Source organism: Erpetoichthys calabaricus, chromosome 5, assembly GCF_900747795.2.
Source record: "Erpetoichthys calabaricus chromosome 5, fErpCal1.3, whole genome shotgun sequence".
In the NCBI taxonomy this organism is placed as follows: Eukaryota; Metazoa; Chordata; class Cladistia; order Polypteriformes; family Polypteridae; genus Erpetoichthys; species Erpetoichthys calabaricus.
In genome coordinates this window covers 143,784,987-143,810,315 of record NC_041398.2, presented here as the reverse complement: position 1 = coordinate 143,810,315, position 25,329 = coordinate 143,784,987, and the positions used below count along the sequence as shown (strand labels likewise).

At 39.0% G+C, this 25,329-nt stretch overlaps 1 protein-coding gene across 2 annotated transcripts in view; it reads right to left on the bottom strand.

Moving 5' to 3' along the window:
• The window catches only part of cenpu (centromere protein U), a 133,051-nt gene that overhangs the window by 33,707 nt on the left and 74,015 nt on the right, over positions 1-25,329 (bottom strand). For both annotated transcript variants that reach the window (XM_028802113.2, XM_051928442.1), the window contains exons 6-9: positions 21,234-21,407; positions 20,606-20,681; positions 13,251-13,566; positions 9,626-9,704 (exon numbers count right to left, since the gene is read on the bottom strand). In XM_028802113.2, the coding sequence (XP_028657946.1) occupies positions 9,626-9,704; positions 13,251-13,566; positions 20,606-20,681; positions 21,234-21,407 (645 nt within the window). The remainder of the gene's footprint in view (positions 1-9,625; positions 9,705-13,250; positions 13,567-20,605; positions 20,682-21,233; positions 21,408-25,329) is intronic.

Sequence of the window (25,329 nt, the reverse complement as noted above, 5' to 3'; positions counted from 1 at the left end):
TTGCGGGTCTTTAAATTATCTTTCGAGAAAGATCACGTATCGTAGACTATCAGGACAGGGGACAGGATTTCTTTTTATAATAGAGAGATAAATAAAAATCTACACGGCCCCGAGTAGGTCCCCCCCACCAAGCTTGTAGCCCCTTGTGCTTTGCACAATCTGCACAATGCATTGCTATGCCATAGGTACCAGAAGTAAAATGTCAAATTTCCCCTTAATACCCCCAACTTAACCCTCCTTCCCTCAACACTCTATACTAATTAATAATAGTCTTTTGTGATAATACAGTTAAAAGACAATCATAACTTATTTTCACATCATCCAATGAGGCAAAAGTGAATACCAAGGCTATGTTATACTTTATTTAATAAAAATATAACAACTAACATTTTTCAGCTCTTTCGAAACATACAGATGCCAGTCCTTACAATGTTATGCAAGGTTTGACTCGGCAATCTTTTCAGTGAGTATGCTTTTAAAACAGTTTTGCACAACAATGTGCTAAGGGTTTTCAATCTCCCTTTCTCAAAATCTTTACACATGGTACACTAGTTTTTTAAAGCAAAATTACTGTTTTGTGATCAGAGACACAAAGTGGCACAATAGTTAGGGCTGCTGCTGCCTCACAACTCCAGAGTAATGTTCCTGGAGTGAGTGGTTTTGATTGTGGGTGTTAGTGTGTACTGCAGTAGACTGGTGCCCATCATGAATCCACTGCTGCTAAGAAAAGCATCATCTTCACACGACTGGTTAAAAAGATTAAAAAATGGATGGATACATTCTTTTCTTTAATGTTAGCCTGGCAAAAACGTGGCCTGCTCAGTTGTTAACAGCCTATACCACAACACCTGCTATTTCTTTGCAGTGTATATTTCAAGAATGCTCTCTAGACCAGGGGTTTTCAAACTCAGTACTGGGGACCCACTGTGGCTGCTGGTTTTTGCTCCAACCAGCTTCTCTTTTTAATTGAACTCCTGGGCTAATTAAGTGAACTGCTGTTTCCCAGATTCTGTGTTTTGGGATCAATAAAGAAATTAAATAACTAAGTTTGGTTAAAAAACTTAATTATTAAAATATACTATGCAGTTATATAGGAATAATAATAAATAAATATTTAACAATATTTTCGTCTTGATTTTCCTTCTACTTTTCCCAAGTGTTCAAATTGTTTATTTACTTAATTATTTACTAATTAGAGGGTTATAGCTTATCACAATTCAGTGTTCTTTGCCTGGGTGTCTGCTCTGCTCATTTTTAATTGTTATTATTAAGATACAACAAAGGGAGCAAACTGCACAGAGAAAGGACAAAATATAATGAAATCAACAAAAACACAGTTAAGCATATAAATCTATAGCAAACATAGAAATATTTCTAAATGTCTTATAAATGTAAAATCATGCTGCTGTGCTTTTCTGAATGTAGAATAAGAGAAGAGGAAAAAAAATAGTTAATGAATTGAGATCAGTGTTATTAGTTCTCATCACAGATTATGAATCTGACTGGAACAAAAACCTGCAGCCATAGTGGGTCCCCAGGACTGAGTTTGAAAACCCCTGCTCAAGACTACACTATTTCCTTTATCATCAATGTCACCCTGGTATAGACAACATTTATTTACCCAGACCTCAAATTAAAGTCAGAGTTTCAATCAAGGACACCTATATCTATATAACTGTTAGCTCACTAACATTAAATATGTATAGAGGCTATAAAACATGCACGTGATAAGGAATAAACTGTTCTGGTTAGTAATTGTAACATATCATTCTTAGCATATAAATGTTTAATATTTGCAAAAGTCTGATTATAGTTCTTTTTTTACCACAGCTGTATTTCATGGCTTTATCGAGGAACTAATTACATTTTTGCTATATTTTGCCATTTGGAGAGGTCACAGTATTGATATACAGTATATAGATATCTATGCTGCACAGTTTACTGTCAAATAATGCAAAGAGTACGTGACATGTGTCTCGCCCCTAATTCTGGGCTCATCAGGCGTACACACTCACTGCACCCCCTCTCGGGGATCGAACCTCGGAAATCAGAGGCGAAGCCTCTTTACGTTGCGCCACGATGTGTGGTTCGTTTATTTGACGGCATGTAGATTGGGGTAATTACATGCAGACCAAGCACAAGCGTTACCTGGTAGGTAACCACCCATACAATCAGATTGTGATTCAGACTACGAATGTCATGAATGTAATTACCCTGTTCTACATGCTGTCAAATAAACAAACCACACGCCGTGGTGCAACGTAAAGAGGCTTCGCCTCTGACGCTGACATCCGAGGTTCGATCCCTGAGAGGGGGAGCAGTGAGTGTGTACTCACACTTATATACAGTATTATATATATATACAGTATTATATATATATACATACATACACACACACACACACACAGTTAGGTCCATAAATATTTGGACAGAGACAACTTTTTTCTAATTTTGGTTCTGTACATTACCACAATGAATTTTAAATGAAACAACTCAGATGCAGTTGAAGTGCAGAGTTTCAGCTTTAATTCAGTGGGGTGAACAAAACTATTGCATAAAAATGTGAGGCAACTAAAGCATTTTTTTAACACAATCCCTAACTGTAGTTGGTTTTGACATTTCTTCCCATAGCCATTAAGAGAAGATCCTAAGAGGTTAGTTGGTACCTTTCAATGTATATGATAACAAGCATTTTTTTAACACAATCCCTTCATTTCAGGGGCTCAAAAGTAATTGGACAATTGACTCAAAGGCTATTTCATGGGCAGGTGTGGGCAAGTTCGTCGTTATGTCATTATCAATTAAGCAGATAAAAGGCCTGGAGTTGATTTGAGGTGTGGTGCTTGCATGTGGAAGATTTTACTGTGAACAGACAACATGCGGTCAAAGGAGCTCTCCATGCAGCTGAAAGAAACCATCCTTAAGCTGCGAAAACAGAAAAAACCCATCCGAGAAATTCCTACAACATTACGAGTGGCAAAATGTACAGTTTGGTACATCCTGAGAAAGAAAGCAAGCACTGGTGAACTCAGCAACGTAAAAAGACCTGGACGTCCACGGAAGACAACAGTGGTGGATGATCGCAGAATCATTTCCATGGTGAAGAGAAACCCCTTCACAACAACCAACCAAGTGAACAACACTCTCCAGGGGGTAGGCATATCGATATCCAAGTCTACCATAAAGAGAAGACTGCATGAAAGTAAATACAGAGGGTGCACTGCAAGGTGCAAGCCACTCATAAGCCTGAAGAATAGAAAGGCTAGATTGGACTTTGCTAAAGAACATCTAAAAAAGCCAGCACAGTTCTGGAAAAACATTCTTTGGACAGATGAAACCAAGATCAACCTCTACCAGAATGATGGCAAGAAAAAAGTATGGAGAAGGTGTGGAACAGCTCATTATCCAAAGCATACCACATCATCTGTAAAACACGGTGGAGGCAGTGTGATGGCTTGGGCGTGCATGGCTGCCAGTGGCACTGGGACACTAGTGTTTATTGATGATGTGACACAGGACAGAAGCAGCCGAATGAATTCTGAGGTGTTCAGAGACATACTGTCTGCTGAAATCCAGCTAAATGCAGTCAGATTGATTGGGGGGTGTTTCATGATACAGATGGACAATGACCCAAACCATTCAGCCAAAGCAACCCAGGAGTTTATTAAAGCAAAGAAGTGGAAATTTCTTGAATGGCCAAGTCAGTCACCTGATCTTAACCCAATTGAGCATGCATTTCACTTGTTGAAGACTAAACTACGGACAGAAAGGCCCACAAACAAACAGCAACTGAAAGCCGCTGCAGTAAAGGCCTGGCAGAGCATTAAAAAGGAGGAAACCCAGCATCTGGTGATGTCCATGATTTCAAGACTTCAGGCTGTCATTGCCAGCAAAGGGTTTTCAACCAAGTATTAGAAATGAACATTTTATTTCCAGTTATTTAATTTGTCTAATTACTTTTGAGCCCCTGAAATGAAGGGATTATTTTAAAAAATGCTTTAGTTGCCTAACATTTTTATGCAATCATTTTGTTCACCCCACTGAATTAAAGCTGAAAGTCTGCACTTCAACTGCATCTGAGTTCTTTCATTTAAAATTCATTGAGGTAATGTACAGAACCAAAATTAGAAAAAAGTTGTCTGTCCAAATATTTATGGACCCAACTGTATATATCTTCCCATGGGCTCACCACCTATGGGAGGGGCCAAGGAGGTCGGGTGCAGTGTGAGTTGGGTGGTGGCCGAAGGCGGGGACCTTGGCGGTCCGATCCTCGGCTACAGAAGCTGGCTCTTGGGACGTGGAATGTCACCTCTCTGAAGGGGAAGGAGCCTGAGCTTGTGCGCGAGGTTGAGAAGTTCCGGCTAGATATAGTCGGGCTCACCTCGACGCACAGCTTGGACTCTGGAACCAATCTCCATGAGAGGGGCCGGACTCTGTACCATTCTGGAGTTGCCCCCAGTGAGAGGCGCCGAGCTGGTGTGGGCATACTTATTGCCCCCCGACTTGGAGCCTGTACATTGGGGTTTACCCCGGTGGACAAGAGGGTAGCCTCCCTCCGCCTTCGGGTGGGGGGACGGGTCCTAACTGTTGTTTGTGTGTATGCACCAAACAGCAGTTTGGAGTACCCACCCTTTTTGGAGTCCCTGGAGGGGGTGCTAGAGGGCATACCTTCTGGGGACTCCCTCGTACTGCTGGGAGACTTCAATGCTCACGTGGGCAATGACAGTGAGACCTGGAAGGGCGTGATTGGGAGGAATGACCCCCCGATCTGAACCCGAGTGGTGTTTTGTTATTGGACTTCTGTGCTCGTCACGGATTGTCCATAACGAACACCATGTTCAAGCATAGGGGTGTTCATATATGCACTTGGCACCAGGACACCCTAGGCCTCAGTTCGATGATCGACTTTGTGGTCGTGTCGTCGGACCTGCGGACACATGTCTTGGACAGTCGGGTGAAGAGAGGGGCGGAGCTGTCAACTGATCACCACCTGGTGGTGAGTTGGCTTCGATGGTGGGGGAGGATGCCGGTCAGGCCTGGTAGGCCCAAACGTGTTGTGAGGGTCTGCTAGGAACGTCTGGCAGAGCCCCCTGTCAGAAGTAGCTTCAACTCCCACCTCCGGCAGAACTTCGACCATGTCCCAAGGGCCTTGTTCCGTGCCTCTATTGTTGATGCAGCTGACCGGAGCTGTGGTCGTAAGGTAGTCGGTGCCTGTCATGGCGGCAATCCCCGAACCCGTTGGTGGACACAGGCGGTGAGGGATGCCATCAAGCTGAAAAAGGAGTCCTACCAGTCCCTTTTGTCCTGTGGGACTCTGGAGGCAGCTGATAGGTACCGGCAGGCCAAGCGGAATGCGGCTTCAATGGTTGCTGAGGCAAAAACTCGGGCATGGGAGGAGTTTGGGGAGGCAATGACTTTCGGACGGCTTCGAGGAGATTCTGGTCCACCATCCGGTGTCTCAGGAGGGGGAAGCAGTGCAGTGTCAACACTGTGTATGGTGGGGATGGTGCGCTGCTGACCTCGACTCGGGACGTTGTGGGTCGGTGGGGGGAGTACTTCGAAGACCTCCTCAATCCCACTAACATGCCTTCCAATGAGGAAGCAGAGCCTGGGGACTCGGAGGTGGGCTCCCCCATCTCTGGGACTGAGTTCACCGAGGTGGTCAAAAAACTCCTTGGTGGCAGGGCCCCGGGGGTGGATGAGATACGCCCGGAGTTCCTCAAGGCTCTGGATGTTGTAGGGCTGTCTTGGTTGACACGTCTCTGCAACATCGCATGGACATCAGGGACAGTGCCTCTGGATTGGCAGACCGGGATGGTGGTCCCCCTCTTTAAGAAGGGGGACCGGAGGGTGTGTTCCAACTACAGAGGGATCACACTCCTCAGCCTCCCTGGAAAAGTCTATTCGGGGTTTCTGGAGAGGAGGGTCCGTCAGATAGTCGAACCTCGGATTCAGGAGGAACAGTGTGGTTTTCGTCGTGGAACAGTGGACCAGCTCTACACCCTTAGCAGGGTCCTGGAGGGTGCATGGGAGTTCACCCAACCAGTCTACATGTGTTTTGTGGACTTGGAAAAGGCGTTTGACCGTGTCCCTCGGGGAATCCTGTGGGGGGTACTCCGAGAGTATGGGGTACCGGACCCCCTGATAAGAGCTGTTCGGTCCCTGTACGATCGGTGTCAGAGCTTGGTCCGCATTTCCGGCAGTAAGTCGAACCCGTTTCCAGTGAGAGTTGGACTCCGCCAGGGCTGCCCTTTGTCACCGATTCTGTTCATAACTTTTATGGACAGAATTTCTAGGCGCAGCCAGGTTGTTGAGGGGGTCCAGCTTGGTGGACTCAGGATTGGGTCACTGCTTTTTGCAGATGATGTTGTCCTGTTTGCTTCATCAGGCCGTGATCTTCAGCTCTCTCTGGATCGGTTCGCAGCTGAGTGTGAAGTGGCTGGGATGGGAATCAGCACCTCCAAATCCGAGACCATGGTCATCAGCTGGAAAAGGGTGGAGTGCCCTCTCAGGGTTGGGAGCGAGATCCTGCCCCAAGTGGAGGAGTTCAAGTATCTCGGGGTCTTGTTCACGAGTGAGGGAAGAATGGAGCGTGAGATTGACAGGCGGATCGGTGCGGCGTCCGCAGTGATGCGGGCTCTGCATCGGTCAGTCGTGGTGAAAAAGGAGCTGAGCCGTAAGGCAAAGCTCTCAATTTACCAGTCGATCTATGTTCCTACCCTCACCTATGGTCATGAGCTATGGGTAGTGACCGAAAGAACGAGATCGCGAATACAAGCGGCTGAAATGAGTTTTGTCCGCAGGGTGTCTGGGCTCTCCCTTAAAGATAGGGTGAGAAGCTGAGTCATCCGGGAGGGGCTCAGAGTAGAGCCGCTGCTCCTCCGCATCGAGAGGAGTCAGATTAGGTGGCTCGGGCATCTGATCAGGATGCCTCCTGGACGCCTCCCTGGTGAGGTGTTCCGGGCACGTCCAACCGGGAGGAGGCCCCAGGGAAGACCCAGGACACACTGGAGGGACTATGTCTCCTGGCTGGCCTGGGAACGCCTTGGGATTCTCCCGGAAGAGCTAGAAGAAGTGGCCGGGGAGAGGGAAGTCTGGGCATCTCTGCTCAAGCTGCAGCCCCCGCGACCCGACCTCGGATAAGCGGAAGAGGATGGATGGATGGATGGATATATTATATATATATATATATATATATATATATATATATATATATATATATATACACACACACACACATACAGTATACATACATACATACTTTCTTTAAAAGGCCAAGCTGTATATATTATCCATCCATCCATCCATCCAACACAGGGCACAAGGCAGGAACCAATCCCAGGCAGGGTGCCAACCCACCGCAGCTGTATATATTAATAAAATCAAATTGTATTTTATTAAGAAGCTAACTGCTTTACTGAGGTGAAACTGAATAAGTGAAAAGTACTCATCCTTACATTGAGAAAATAAATATAAATGTTCTTTAAATGTTAACTTTGCACAGAGCAGGACATTACTGAATTCTCAGAAACTGATGGCCTTTAGATTTACTTTAATTAAATATATATTTACTCATCCTGCTATTTATTTAAAAATCATCTATGAAAAAACAAATTCCCCCTGGGGGCAAATAAAGTTCTATCTATCAGCCATCATAAATAAATAGTGTCATTAACAATTTCCTCTCAAAGCAACAAGTACTCTTCCCTTTAAAACACATATGGCTCATGTGTATTGGTTGAAACTAACTTGCTCTTTATTGTTTTTAATCTTGTTAACCTGAAATAAGATATTTATGTGCTTGTTTGTATGATATTTATTTATCAAGCTCTCTGTTACCTGTATGGAATTGTCATTCATAACCAACTCAAACTCTAGCTTTATCACTTCTGCTGCTACATTTCACATTGGGATCGCCCTTGTATTTTCAAAGCAACAAGTGGCTTGGCAATGACTTTAACCCTTTTTTATACAGAAGGCCAACAATCCAGTTACAGTCTAATTTGTAAAATAAATATGTTAATGTAAGGTGACTAGTGGGTGATATGGAGAAGAAAACTTTGTTAACAAAGTTTATGCCATCTAAAGAAACTGGATTTTCTGTATGTGGGTGATGCATTTGCAACCGTAATATAACTGTATATTTCACATGGTAGCAGCATTGATGATAAATATACTGTATATATTTGTGCAGAATGATGAATCATTTCAGAATAGTTGAAATAATTTATGGAGGGTAATACAGAGAATACTTTAAGGACAATATGCAACAGTTTGCAGAATACTCAAATAAGGAGCAATCATTCATAATCAGGTAGCACAATGATTCTTTGCATACAGTGAAAGGCTGCAAAACATTTTGGAGATTGCTACAAAGGAATTTAGTCAATGCTCAAAGTTAAATTCTACTAAAAATCTATTGAAACATCGTAAAAGTAATTCAGAGGTAATCCCTATTTGAAGGTGGCATTTTGGGGTGGTTAAAAAAATAAAACACAGATGTATAAACACAGCTCTTCAAAGTACTGTCCTATAGATGTGAACACTTTAGATTGGATGCCATAGGGAATGCATCCTAAATTATCTAAAAACTAGCAGGGACAGGATTATAACTGCAAATGGAGTCTGAACTTTATGTTTAATAATTTCCTGAAAAAAAATTTTTTGTTGACTGCCAACTAAAAGCTGGGAGAATTTTCTGCTACATGTGCCAACAAGTAGTTAACTGGAATTTTAGAGAGAAAGGAAAACAATTATTGTGAGTTTTGCACAATAATAATGCATTTAATTAGCATTAAAATAACATCCTTATTTTATTTTGACATCAGTAACAAAGTGTCACTGTGGCAATCAATATGTGAAAAATTATTGCCCACAAAATCTCTCTCTCTAACCCCCAATACATTCCTTGGTTGGCTATGTATACACGCCTTTTATAGCAGGGCTGTATAGGTCAAATGTCACTAATCACATTCTACTGTATATCAGGTAGCATGGTAATCTGTCTTTAACATATATTAGCTGAAGTGATGCCAAATAGTCCTAAATATAATTATCTATTCTTGCAGGATCCCACTAGGATTTTTGGTTAGATGATGCTAAGAGTACCTTGATTACAAAGATTTAAGAACAGGCCTACAGGATATTATTGTAGGCACAGATAGGTACAGATCATGAAATAGATAAAATGATTAAAAAGGTCTGACATGTTCTTTCTTGATTTCATCCTTGAAACATTTCAGAATTCTACATTTCCATTTAACTTTTGTGTTAATATAGCTTTGATAGTCATTCAAGCCAAGACTGTGGAAATGATTTTCTATTTTATCCCCCACAACACAAAAGTAGAGATCTTTCTTAAACATAAGATTATTTTCTTTTTTTGGAATATATTTCAATGTCAAGTCTAAAATTACTTCAAGTACAAAATCTGATGGCTTTGGTGTTTTCAAATGAGTCTAAGTCATATTAAATTGAAATCTCTATTGTAAATATCAATATAAATGACTGCGTTTTGTTTGTACACAGACCAAAGACCATGGATAGTTAACAAGTATGTTATACATATCAAAACTGTTCATTTTAAAAAACAAACATCAAGGATGAATTCAAATGTGACACATACATTACCCATGGTGTCTCCTGAGTCGTCCTTTTCTAATTGTTTGTAATCTTTGGGCACATTTGGCAATCTCCAAAAAGAGCTACAAATTAAACGTAAAAGGGTTAAATTGTTTGTTATTTGAAGCTACAATACCTTGATGGAACATTTAATTACTTTTATTACACATTAGATGGCCGCAGTCCTGTATACCAGTTATTTTTAATTAGCTGTTTAGTTGATGTTCAGAACTCTAAAAATACATCAATAGAACCCTGTTTCATGTTAAGCAACTTTCAAGAATTAAAACATATAGAAACTAATTATCCTTACACAAAATATTGTACTTCTTATGTGGCCAATGAAAACTGATACATTACTCGAAAATAAGAATTATTTTCAGGAATTTAAGTTAAAAAAACAACATCAATTATATCTGTCCATTGTGCAAATAATCAAGTAAAACCTACAGAGTACGCTGCAAGAACCAAAAAAAGCTAATTATTTTGCATTCTTCCTGCGGTGGGTTGGCACCCTGCCCGGGATTGGTTCCTGCCTTGTGCCCTGTGTTGGCTGGGATTGGCTCCAGCAGACCCCTGTGACCCTGTGTTCGGATTCAGCGGGTTGGAAAATGGATGGATGGATTTTGCATTCTTCTAAGAAGCTTCATTTTTAATTGAAAATAATGTGTCAAGGTTCAGTTTTCATATATATATATTTTTTATTTTATACAATGATTTAATAAAAATACTTTATTGTCCAGAAAATTTTCCCTATGATTTTTATCCTCTGGCATATTTTTGTGTTTAACATACTTAGTTTTTATGTCAATACCAAAACACCATCATCATACAGTTTAGTCAGCCAGTTTAGTTTGCCTGCTAAATCCTGATGTGTGTCCTTTTCTGGCAGATGATGTGAAAACACAACACTGGACTTGCAAACAAGCTACCACATGAGCCGTTGACTCTCAGAAGCTTGTCTCCTGATTCTGTTGTGGCTTTGAGTCTGCCTAGTCTACCTGAGCCAGATGTATAATATATACGTACATAGACGACCATAAGTGAATTTTGCTTAAAACTGAGTGGGAACAAGTAGAGAATCGACTGTCACATTTCTAAAGCAATTCAGTACCTCAGGAAGGCTGTGCTCAAAGTAGAGTGTGGTGATTTTGAACTGCAAAGATCAGTGGTGCTCTCATTAACCAGATCCAACATAGAGTGAGCTTCTGAATACAATAAACTATCCACAACAAAAAGGCCACATATAAATGTGTGCCATCAGTGCAGAGAGCACATTGCATGTGTGAAAAATAAACATAACCCGTTGCAAGGGAAATCTTTTCTTGTAAAATCAAATTATACAGTGGCCTTCAAAGATATCAATGGACTAATGTTAAAAGTGAACAATATATTGTCAGTAACGACAATATATGTCAGAGTCAATGTTAGGTTTAAAGAATTGTCTGCTATGTTTGTGAAAAATTGAATTACAAAATATGCATTCAAAATAAACAATGTGTTACACCTCATCAAAAGGAAATGAAAAGGACTGCCATTATGAGAGTTGATAACGAAGAGACACCGGAGATGCAAATTCCAGTCCTCAAAACACCCAACTCAATGACACCAGTACAAGCATGTAGGAGGCTGCACAGCATTCACCATCTGATGGCACATCTAAACAAATAAGTAAAGTAAGTTAAAATTACTGTTTATTTGGAAATGTAATCATGCCCTACCAAAGTATACCTAGACCACAATGGTTATCTAAACTCTATTTGCTGTTATTATGTAATACAGTTAATGCTAGGATATCTTTCTCTCAAAAGGACAGAAAGATATCCTAGTAGACAGAAGCACTTTTCAAATGCATGGAGCCAAGTAGCTGCAGTGGTCTGTCTGTGTGTGTGTGTGTGTGTGTGTGTGTGTGTCTCTCTCTTTTGTCACCATGCTCATTACAATGTACAAATTAATCACTAAGCTGAAGTTAACCTTGTGCTACTGAGCTTCTGAATTGAAAGTGGCAATTTTAGCTTTTTATTTTTCATTAGTCTTAATTAACTTCTATTGCTGTAGAAAAATTGTAATTTGATAACCCAGTACTTGCTTTCTGATAAAGTCCTTTTTTCATAAGTCCAAAAATTGCATTCTTTTTCTTTTTTTGGAAACCTAAACTTTTTTTTTAACCTCTGGCAGTTATATTTATACCATGTCAGGTTATTCAATAGACTTGAACTGCTTAGATATCAATAAAAGCTTGAAAAACAGGGTTTTTGAAACTTTTGACCTATATATTATCTTATAAATTTCCACTGATATTACACATGCAGCAGGACAAAATTAGCACTAGGCATATTATGGGAGTAGATTTAACAGGGATGCAGGCATCCAGCTGCACAAAACCCCCACTTGCATTCCAAAGTAAGTGACTGAACTAAGGCTTGTACCAGGACCTGTCTGATAACAAAGGTATAAATCACCTACAACGACATGTCTTCAGAGGCCCCTCTGCAGACTTCTTGAGCCAGAAGGCATGGAATGGACTCAAGTAAGGACAAGGACCTATAATTCAATGGATTACAACTAAAATGGACTGGAGACCCTGCCCTTTAAAAGACACTGATTTTGGAAGTGGAAAATGTGGAAGAGAAATTAGAGTTAGTGGTAGTATAGTCACTGTGCATTACGTGTTGTGGTATGATTTCCATATTAAAATAAATATATAGCATCTATCTCTGAAATAGTAATAAAGAGCTAACAAATGTCAGAAACTTGTTCAAGCATATCATGAAACCAGATAAAGGTCAAGTGAACAACAAAGAACAAGAAGGTTCTGAGTAGTGGTTCAAGCAAGAAGTTGGCTAACTAAAATGTACACAGTAAAATCTCAAAACTTAAGAAGTATTAGAAAGTATTGTAAGGACCAAGAATATAGTAACACATCATTCAATCTGCTGAGGAAGCTGATCATATTGCTTTTTAATAAATGAATCAATAACCTTTAATGGACTTTACTACATCTTTTCCATTCTGTGTTATTGAGTGGCCACAATAGTGTGGCTATTTTCTCCTTCCTGATCTTGGAACACAACCTAAGGACAGATTTTTTTTTCTTTCTTCCCCCCCAACAAAAGACAATGTTGGATCTTCACTGTATTCCATGGCAATCAACAACATTGGACTCAGCAACCATTTAACTACACATAGTTGGAATCTGGGACCATATTTTTGTCTTTGTTGCCGTTTGGAGTTTTAAGAAATGGTAGTACAGTACTAAAAAAAGAAAATCTGTCAATTTTTTTGTTCTCATATTGTATGTTGTTTTAGTGACTAGCATTTCGGTTTTAGTTATACAGTATTTGTAACAGAGTAAAGGATGCCGATTAAAGAAAATGTACTGTATTTAGTATGTATAAGCTGAAATAAAAAAAAAACTGAAGACACTTTTTAAATAAACAGTAAATGGTTTAGGCATGGGAGTCTTAGGTTGACATATGATGATATAACAAAAACCATATGCAAAGATTAGCAGGCATTGAAATCAAAAACTATCTGGATGTCAGTATGTACTGTATGTGAACATATGAGAGAAAGACATCTCTGAATAAAAAATAAAAATGAACACAAACAAAATGTGTGAAACTTACCTTAATTTTGCACTCTCATTTGATCCATCAATCCTCACTGTCTTTTTACTTTGCACCTTCCGAGTCAGTTTTTGCTTGCTGTTCATGCCATTTTTTGAAATTGTTTTATTTTTCTTTAAATTCCACTTGAGGGTCTTGTTCCTCATTTGTGTTATAGGACCATCATTCCTATTTACTTTTGATGATGAAGGTAAATTGGGTTGAGCAGTCTTCAAAAATGAAAGATTGTTTATTTGTGGAGATGTTACCTGAACCCCTGAAAATGACTTGCTAGTTTTAATATTTTCTTCCAGTTCAGTGCTATGAAGCAGAACACCTTGAAAAACAAAAAGTTTTTATAAGTTTTTGCAGGAATTCCGAACTAAAGACAATTAAGCAAAAACAGGAAATGGGCTTCATATAACATCATTCATTCAGTTATTTTTTGTTTGATTATGGCCTGATAAGGGTTTAATTAATTTAATATATACAGAAGTACAATAAAATATTCAGCAAAGTTGACAGCCTTTCAAGAGAATAATTTTCTTCAGTGCTACAGACAAATAATTTCTTAAGTTTACTCGTGTTTTATCTAGTGAAACATTCCTGCTGCAGCTGATAACACCTGTGCGTGTTAATCCACAACTTGCGCCCAAAATGCGTTCATTTCAGGACACTGACAGTTGATTAAAACAAGTGTGGTTTTGACTTCCTTGTCTTTTTGACACTAACATTTCATTTCTTGTTTCTTTTACTTATGAAATGCATAGAAAAAGTTAAAAAATTGGTTAGTTTAGGTAGATGTTTTACATGTTCACGACCAGTTTTCCAAATAAATGCAGATTGTCAATTTGTAAATGACTGACATGTGTGCAGTAGCTAGATTATGCTGTCAAAATGGTCACCATCACAGCAGCATATCAACTTAATTTTTGTTAGAGTCAATAATGACACTTGCCTGCTTAGTCTATGAAACCATTTCTCTTGTCCTATACAGATATAGTCAAAACTATTAATAGGTCCGAAAAATAATCCAAGACATGTTAAACTATGAGCTTTCTCAACAAAGACTGAGGTGTTTCTTAATCTTGTGTCATGGACGTGTCAGGAATGTCTCACTGGTGTGGGGTCAACTAAAAATATGGGGAAGTTTATGGTGTGACACCACCACAATGTGTTGCCTGAAGAAGGGGCCTGAGTTGCCTCGAAAGCTTGCATATTGTAATCTTTCTAGTTAGCCAATAAAAGGTGTCATTTTGCTTGGCTTTTCTCTACCCTTGGGATTAATAAATTATCTATCTATCTATCATTAATAATACAGTTTCCATTTACTTTATATTGTAGGAGAACCCACTGAAAGACTTCTGACATAATTTCTGGTCTGGATATTGCCAACTCTGCCTCTTCCGCTTCTTGTCCTACTTGAACAACCTCTACAGTGGCCACTTATTTAGAACCTACCTTCCAACAAGGACAGACCTTAGCTTTTTTAGAAGCTTACTCATATGCTACAATAAACCAAGTATACATCATGTGACATTTTTGCAACATTCTTTTGCTTTCTTTCACTCAGCCAACCTAGACATTAAATGAGGGTGCACACTGGAGATCCCACCCTTGTTTTTTGTCTTTCTGATTTGTTTGCACTGGATTTGCAAATCAAATATCAGACCCAGTTCTATCATGCAGCACTTCATATTTAGATCTGAATGTTCATTAAAAAAATGACAAATGGCAACAAATTTCACATCTCTAAATTTAATATAACCTTTCTTATCATAACATAAGACACAATATTCGAATACCTCATTACAGGAAATTCTTCACTCACTATGCTTATACTACTCTATTACACATGCATTTGTATTATATTTATTGTATTGCTATCCATATGTTCAGAAGGTTAGATTTGGCATCACTCAGGCTTAAGTACTGGAATTACTGGACAATACTCCATTTTTTTTCAAACCCACTTAATCTAATTTTAGTGTTGTGGGGGCACTTGAGCTTCTCCTGGCAACACTGGGCATAAGCCACCAACTCAGGACAGAGCAACAGTCTAAGTAAGGGCCTATACATACTCTGACTTACACTGACAAAGGGGTGGTTTTGAATAACCAAATCTTTACACCTTTGGGAACACCCATAGAAAAACCAACGCAGACATGAAGAAGTTGTGCAGTTGTGACCCGCTGGGCTGGCTACTTTGAGCAGCTGTTCAAAGCTGATCCTCCGGCTGACATTGGATATCTCTGGGTCCACGGTCCTTGAGGCTGATCCTCCAATTAGATGTGAACCACCCAGTCTCACTGGAATTGCACAGGTGGTGAACCAGCTGAGGGGAGGAAGGGCTGCAGGAATCTGTGGTATCCAGGGTGAACTTCTCCAGGCTGGTGGTAAGGCTGTCCTCCTGGCATTCCAAACAATCTTTGCTTCCATTTGAGAGATAGGCATCATCACAACTGACTGGAAAATGGGACTTGTCGTCCCTATCTGGAAAGGGAAGGGAGATCACCTAGATTGCAGCAACTACAGGGGGATAACACTGCTCTCAGTGCCTTTTAAGGTCCTTTCTAGGGTCGTCCTCAATAGGATCCATTATCACTTGCTCACCTACCAGCGACCGGAACAGTCTGGTTTTACGCCTAAGGCTGGGTTTATACTTCACGTGACGCAACGCATGCTGCAGCGGACACTCCTGCTACACAAGTGTTGTACTGTTTATACTTAAGCGCATACTTCACGGAAATCTGGAGGAATCCACCAGGTGGCAGTGCGAGATATTATCATGGTGAGAACCGGTTTAGCTTCTCTGTGTTGTACACCTTACTGCAATATCTCTGAAAAGGATGTTTAATGATTAAATCCATCAATCCAGGGATTTGTCCATTCCAGTAAACATTGGGCACGAGGCTGAAACAATCCCTGGACGAGCATCAGCTCATCGCAAGGTGAATACAAGCACTCACATACACTAGTGTTATTTTAGTGTCACCAAATCTGTATATCTTTGGAAGGAAACTGGAGCACACTGTGGAAACCCAGAAGGAAAACATGCAAACTCCAGGCAGAGAATACCAGCGACATGACTCCCTGCGAGACAGCAGTGCTACCGCTCTGCCACCGTGTCACCCCATGTGTGTAATTATTAACAGTATTCATTATTTAAATGAAATTAATGATTTATCTGTAAAATGTAACATACATACTTTAATGCATTTCATCATGAAACTAATATCAAGTATAAATCTAAGGATTCTAAATGTGCAGAGAGTTGGAATATCATACATTTAATGTGTTCTGTGGCACAGAAGACAATATATGAGAGTTTTAAAATGTATCGTGTCATTACGATAAGGAATATAAGACACTTGAATATAAAAGCACCACGAATGCATCTGTATGTCGGCATTTTGCTTCCCTACATCGAACCATTTATCAAACATTGAAGCGCACACATCGATCTTGTAGGATCCGCAAAGCGGCTTTCTTTCAAATGTAGATAGTAACCAGAGACTCCGACGTCACATTTCAACTTTTAGCACACTGCACCTCCTGACTTTTTGCCGGTACTGCAACTCGCGCATGCGTCGCAATTACAATTTTGTATTTAGATTTAAGCTCACCTATATTCCAATGAGAATTTCTGGAATTCGCTTAACACTACAACAGGCTCAGTAGCTTTTGTCGACTTTCTTTCAGGTACAACACGATGACCAGGTTTACCTACATTAACAATGAACACAGCAAAAAAAGTAATTGGAATCAATTGAATTTTTGAAAACCCCTTTTAATCTCTACATATATAAAATCCAACGTCAGTCTGTCTGCAGGTCTTTCCTTTTTTCACAAGAGAACTACTTAACGGATTTAGATCGTTTTTTTTTCTGTCATTTTTTTGAACATTCCAGTTGATTTTGCGACATCTCTCATTGCACTATGTATCATAGTTCGCTTGCGGTACCAATTTATTCACGCGAATCCGAGAGACACAAGGGGAGAGGGGTGGGGCCCTCCTCACTCACGTGCCAGCCTCGGGGTGTTCCTCACCTCCACTTAGCTAGCAAACGAGAGAACTACTTAACAGATTTAGATCGGGTTTTTTTCTATAATTGCTTAAACATTCCGGTTGATTTTACGACTTCTCTCATTGCGCTAAGAACTATAGTTTGCTTGCAGGTGTGATATATGTGCACTAATCTGAGACAGAGGCTGTGGGCCGAGGGGAGGGGGAAGCATGACGTCAGGAGTGGGAAGCCAGGCAGGACCCTCCTCACTGTCCTGTTTCACTACTACGTGGGCGGAGCCGCAGGGGACAGTTAGTAACACAATAACAAAACTTGTTGCTTATATGAGAGACTACATATCTAGCACTATTTGGATGTATGGTATGGATAGCCGCCTCTGTCTGTTTCTGCTTTTGTTTATAGCACTAGTTATAGTATTAAAAGATTAAAACTTATTAAGCTTGTTTTCCTACTTGTACAATTTGTTCTATTTTATGTATCAGGAGTTGGGAAAGAAAGTCCTTTTCTCAGCTAGGACAGTCAAAGATGTAAGAAAACTATCTACAATGACAGTCATACCTAGGTGAAGTGTGAAGCAAGTGGAATGTAGTCCTGGGTGTATATCCCTAAATGTTGATAAGTGTAAGAACAGACAAATAGTAGTAGTGACAGAGGTGTAACATATAACTGTAGTCTTCATTAAAAGAACATGTGCATTTGATAAAAGGAGAGTTATATTTTAAGGATAGATGTCCCAAAAACCCTTTCCCACAGACACTACTATAACTCCCAGTCTAGGCTTAAATACATTTTATTTGCAGTAAATTGCAGTTCCTTGACACCTAAAATCAACTTGTTTCCCCAAGCTCTCTGAAGGCTGAACTTAATGAGACTTTGTACTCACCACTTACTGTTTACTTTCTAAGACAAATTATCAATATCTTTATTTTTAATGTTAAATTCTGCCAACACCTCCATTAAAATTAATTCCTAAAATCAATTCATGCTATTACCACACTCATTTTAAAACAAGATAAAAGAGCCCCTTGGTTGTTCGAAGCTGCTGCAAAGCTGTAACTGGAACAAGTCATTCCTAAATTAATTCATTGTGATCAGACTGATTTCATTCATTTCCTGCCACATAGCAAACAACATTTGTTGTCATCTGCCTGTCACTGAGGCAGCTCCAGCTCTGTCATGTCCAGGTGCAATTCTCACATTACATGCAGAGGAGGAATTTGTTTGTGTGAACTGGGCTTTCCTCTGGTGTGTATTAAGATGAATGGGATTTGGCGAAATATTTATTAATTTATTTAAGATGACTCTTTACTATACTCAGTACATACGAAAATGACAAATCCATAAATCTATTCCTTCCTGTATGGTGATAGAAATACACCATCAGAAGATTATTTTAATAAATGTTCAAACGCACAATAACGAACTATGAATTAAATGATAGATTAAAATAGTACTTTAGAATGCAGATATTTAATATAAATACAAATCTGAACTGCAAATTTTACCTCTTACATGGAATGTCATTATATTAAAAGTGATTAAACAGCCAGCGCTCATCCCATTGGTAAAGGCATTTTGATATATTGATATCAACATTTCTTTATTAGTGCAGGGCATTTTCATCTCTAACAACTGCTGAGTCCTAATCAGTCTAAATGAGTCTGTTTCCTTTTTTTCCTCCCCTCCCTTCTCATCTCATTACTGACTCCCGACTACTAAAATGAACTTTGTTCCCTATTTTCCTTTCATCAGTGCCATCCCCTACCTCAACCCTCCACTGGTAAAATACTTGTCTGACTCCTGGTCATTTGTTTCCTGTTTTTTGTGAAATACAAAATGCCCTTCTATTAAGCATTCTGTTTTAATATGTGACATGCATGATGGAGGAGTGTCTTTACCTGACTGAGAATGATATCACTGGGCATTTGCCCAATTTAAAGTTGGATTGTCCCTCCAACTATCTATCCTGGCTTCCTGTTAAAAGAAATCTGGTTTTCAACCCTGTTCTTTTCCATATCTATCTGTTTCCTCCCTGAAACTGAACCACATTTCCTTAATCTTGGTTCTATTACTAACTATGCCACCGAGACATAGGATCATGTTAAAAACCTCCTTGGGTCCTGTCCTGGCTGTCACGACTAGACGCCACTCTTTCACAAAGATGCACTTTTCACTGGTTGGTGCTTTGCCTTTTTTTCTCATCAAGGCATTACCACTCAGAAATATGTTCAATGGCTCAGTATGTTCTAGTGGCCACAGTCCCATTTCTCTATCCATCCTCTTTATTTTTCTTTCATCTCCAGCTAAGGTTTGTCCTTAGGACATTTGGGGTTTTTGTTTTCCTCTTCCTTCCCACCCTCTATTTGATTTCTCTTGGTCTCTGTCTCCCCATCTGAAACCTGTCTGTACTCTGTATGCTGTTTTACACAAAATATGCTTACAGGCCTTTACCACTATACTCAATATAGAATAGTGACCTCTTTTCATCTTGCCCCATTATGCTGGAGCACTAAAACATTTCTCTCTCATCCAAAAACCTGAATCACCAATAATGCATAATTAAATTTGTAACCCTGTATCTTACTCTTAACTGTTATGCTACGGGACTGGCCACCATTGCCTAATGCGATTTCTCCCATAATGCCCCAGGCACTTTTTTCCATGTGTTTTGACACAGTCCTCCAATCTATTCCTATTGTTCCTTCATCTCTGAATTCTTTTTCTCATTCTTACCTACAGCTATTCCTTTCTAAACCCATATTTTCGTTTTCTGAACCTTTCCATTCGCCGTCTTTGCCTTTTTACAGTGGAGGCTTCTCTCACTAGGGGTGACTGCAGCTAGGCTAGCTCTGGCTTCTCAATAGAAACCCCAGTTCACTTTTTGCAATATGGTTCTTTTCAAAATCTCTGTTCAGCAGATCAGTGGGGCGTTTGGTTTCAGTGTTAACCAGAATGTTTTTGCAGTAGAGCTGGTTGAGGGTTGGGTGGCTGAGAATTTCATAATATACCCCGCAGCATAGGGGTGTATCTGGCGCTAGTCTTCATGGACATTCTGGTTCCACTCTTATTCTACTCCTTCATTTTCTCTTTACAGTCATCATTCCTTGCAGGGATGGGGGTGGAGTGAGAGAAATCGGGAGTGGGTGCTTCTTTTATATTTACCCTTAGATTTAACTTTTAATTATTTTACATTTACTGGATCCAATAAAAAAAAAAACACAAATAAAAAGAATGTTTCAGAATCACCACCTTATTCTCTAACTCAATGCCTCATAGTTTGTTTCATATGAATGTTAAAATAGCACAACTGGGTTACATTTTCAAACAATAAAATTGATAATTGATTACCTGAAGAACTAGAAGTTGAAAATGTTGCTCTTTTCGTTCCAGGTGTATGACATCTCTTTTTATGAAATGGTCTCTCCTGGTTAGAAAAAACAATACTTTATATCTTTTAAATAACTACAATGGGTATGTGCATTACAGAAACATAACCCTCACCTTTATTTAGGAATTCACACAATTAATCTATTCTAAAAAGTGTTCATAGAAGTTTGGAAGTAATGAAGAGAAGGATTTTCTGAACCTGAATATGTCAGTCCTTCCAAAAACCAAAAGCATTACTGAACTTTGGCAAAATTACTTCTTCACATGTTCTTCCAATATAAAACACGTTTGAATGTGTTCTGCAGTAAATTTGTGTTATTGTCAAACAAAAGCAAGAGAACAATAATCTTCTGTAAAATTCACTACTTAACAACTAGGTTTGAACATTCAAAAATAAAACCAAATTTAACAAAGAAGGTTGAAATTGATGCTACTCCTTTAACGTAAGAATACAATTTTTGCCAGCCATGTCTATATGTATATTGGAAATTATTATAACAATAATGAAAAATAAACACTACATTTATAACTGACTACCACTTCCAATGAAGTGTTTATTTTTTTCAGCTTTTACATGAATACTACTAACCCAGGCAGGGTCTTCATCACTTAAAGAATCTTCAGACGATAAAGGTGAATCATCCATCACTGGCTGTTGTTGTCTTGATGAAGGACGAGCACTATTTGTCACACTTTTTCTTTTAGAAGCCAATTTCCCAGATGTGGATGGAATGTCATTGTAAATTGTTAGTCTTGAATTCATCTGCAAAATATCAAATTAAAATCAAATAATTTCTTTACTTGACTTCTGTGTAAGTCACACTTTAAATCTTAAAACCTTAACGACACGACACACATATTATATTATATTATGTTATATTATATACTAGTTAAGTGCTAGCCTCATTACGTTTCTGCCAGTTGCTTATGGGGGATGAAGATGTACAATTTAAACAGATGTTAATTTTCACGGGAATTGTTACATATGCATAATAGAACTATTTACATTACAGCGAGTAATTAACCATATTAAAAAATAGTAAAACATAATAATTTGAAAGAAAATTATGTTTCATGTTGCATTAGTTATTCATTGCATAATACTTTTCATTCTGTTTGGCTTTGAAATTAACACACAAATACTTTTTAAACTTACACTTGTACTGTAAAACTTCAGTAAAAACAATTTTTTGAATTAAATTTTCATCAATATTGCATTGAATTTTGATTCTGTGTTTGGACTTTCATTGTTACAATGCAATGTATAAATACCCATGATTGAATTTCGTTTCTTTCTCTCTGTTAAATAAAACGACTTTTTCAAATGTTTGGCGCTAAGATTTGTTAATTGTCTTTGCAAAAGCTATTCTAATGGGAAACTGTTAATGTTTTAATACGAATGGCATATCAAGATCTCCTTTGTCAGTCAGTCAGCCAGTCATTATCCAACCTGCTATATCCTAACTACAGGGTCATGGGGGTCTGCTGGAGCCAATCCCAGCCAGCACAAGGTGCAAGGCAGGAAGAAATCCTGGGCAGGGCGCCAGCCCACCGCAGAGATCTCCTTTGTTGTCTAATGTTTTCCGCGGAAGATTTACTACATTACCTTTCTTGGATACATCATTCTTTCTACAGTAATTTGTGCGCTGGAAGACTGGACGGTGTTAATGGTTGTAGATATTCTTCGGGATATTGTAAGTTGATGTTTTAATGTTCCACACGATCACCACCAACTGTTCCAGCATTGTCTATTGATATGCATTTAACCAATTTGCTGTGTAACTGATCGACATTTTTGGCGTTCATTCGTTTGATTTCATCGTTTCTCGGTGCTAGGATTGCCCGTGTACTCATTTTTTCTGTTGATAATCCTTTGTGATGAAATTCTTCAAAAAGATTTGGATATAATACATCTTCTTTATTTGGGAATTTAAAGGGAGGATAATGTTCAAATTTATAAGAGCTAAGAGAGCAGGAACTGTGTCTGTCAAAAGCATTCCCACGAATGAGAGGTGAGAGTACCATGTGCACGGTTGAATATGGTTGAGAGAAGGGTGTGACTTGAACAAATCTCATGGCCAAAGTCTCATCTCATGGGACTTGAACAAATCTCTTGAAAAAAGTCTTGTCCCATGCATATGTGTGTGACTATATCTATTATAAAAAAAAATCCTGGAAAGGAAAAGCAGGGCAACGAGACGCGATTGTCTCGGAAGACACTTAAAAGACCCGCGAGACGAAAGAGACTGGCCACGAAGCGTCTCGCGGGGACCGTAAACATGAGACTTGGTGCCAAGAAATTGTCCCAAGGATATCGCGTATTAGTCGAGGTATGGCTGCGATTCTTGAGAGACAAACTACCAAGAATTATCATAGAGATCCGGGTTCGAATCCCGCTCATGGCACATTGCTGAATTCAAGAATATATCTCTAAAATATATATTTGTTTTAAACTTTCTCTTCGATGAACGGTGCTTTGAATTCTACTTTGCAGATTCAGTTATTTTTATTTTTTGATTAAACAAAAACTGTTTATTGATTTGTTAAGGAACACATGGACAACAAGCATAGTTAAAATCACAATTAAACAAACTGCCTGCAAATTCTATTGAATCTATAATAATAAAAGGCAAAGCCCTCACTGACTGACTGACTGACTCACTCACTGACTGACTGACTGACTGACTCATCACTAATTCTCCAACTTCCCGTGTAGGTGGAAGGCTGAAATTTGGCAGGCTCATTCCTTACAGCTTACTTACAAAAGTTAGGCAGGTTTCATTTCGAAATTCAAAGCGTAATGGTCATAACTGGAACGTATTTTTTGTCCATACACTGTAATGGAGGAGGCGGAGTCACGTATCGCGTCATCACGCCTCCTACGTAATCACGTGAACTAAAAACAAGGAAGAGATTTACAGCACGAGTCACACGCGGGAACGAAGGTAAATGACGTTAATTTTTGACTGTCTTTTAATACTGTGTAAGCATACATATTAACACATGTGCAATTAAACGTGTGCATTTACGGGGTGATTTCTCAGGCTTAAAAGCTCACCTTTTATCAAACGCGGGAACAAAGGTAACTGACGTTGTTCACTGTCTTTTAATACTGTGTAACCATACATATTAACACATGTGCAATTAAACGTGTGCATTTACGGGGTGATTTCTCAGGCTTAAAAGCTCGCCTTTTACTAAAAAGGTAAATGCAAAACTATTTTCAATCAGTTTATTGAAACGCTCCCGTTAAGGATTGCAATAACATATTCGCGACATAAAAGAACGAAGTAGGGGGAAATGGAGGAAGAGCCGCAAACGGCGAAGAGCAAAAAATAAATTAAACAATTGAGAACGGAGCGAGTTAAGCATACAAGCATGTTCATAAGGGAAACAAAGCACGGTGTAAAACGTAAGTTTAAATTAAGTTTATAGAAACGCTCCCGCTGCGGATTGCAATAACATATTCGCGAGATAAAAGTTTAATGAGAAGACACGAGGTATAAACGAACCACACGCCGTGGCGCAACGTTAGGGGCAACAGTTTCAACCATTCTATGATCTGCTTCTCGCAACTGAAAGACGGCACATGGCGGATGTTAGCCGACTTGCTGACCGCAACGTTAGGGGCTTCAACTATGGCGCTGACGCCACATCTCAGTGCCAACACTTTGCAGACTGTACTTAAAAGACACGCCCTCCTCACTGGACAGTTAAAAAGACCAATCAAACTAACGATGACATCAAGTATTACCCAATCAAAAGTAGGAAAGGAGGCATCTTCATAAAATGCGTGTGGGATGATTTGAATGAGACGCTGCTTTAAAAAAAAAAAGATAAAAAAAATACGGGATAAATCCCATCCAGTATTGATTCAAAACGGGACGCGCAATTTCATTCTCAAACGCGGCACGATTCCGTATTTTAAAGGACGGGTGGCAACCCTACAGTGCCAGGTAACCACCCATACAATCAGATTGTGATTCAGACTAGGAATGCAATGAATGTAATTACCCCGATCTACATACAAGGCGAAAGTCTGTATGTGTATATATATATATATATGTGTGTGTGTGTGTGTGTATATATATATGTTGATATGTGGATGTGTATATGTATATATATGTACATATATATATATATATATATATATATATATATATATATATATAGATATGTATATATATGTATATGTATATATATGTTTATATGTGTGTGTGTGTATTTTATATATATAAAACACAGCAACACTCATAACAATGACAACACAATTACATTGACAATCATGTCACGTTATTTTTAAAATTTTTCCTTTTTTTTTCATAACCTCTTTAACACACTACTTCTCCGCTGCGAAGCGCGGGTATTTTGCTAGTCATAATTATAACAAATAATAACGCATTTCACTTACTTATATAGCACCTTTACCATGGTCTCAGATGGCCGCAAAGATAATCAAGAGGGGTACAATAAAAATGAAAGCACAATAAAAATGAATAAATAATAGTTCACAGCCTTGTGTTTGTATGTATTTATAAAATTTGGGAAGTAATATATTCTAGTTGATGCTGACATTTAATTAATTTGAAGTAGGTAAAAATAAATATTTGGAAATATTGCAAAGGGAAATGTTTATATACTTATAATAAACAGCACACACCATTTAGCTAATTATATATATCTTC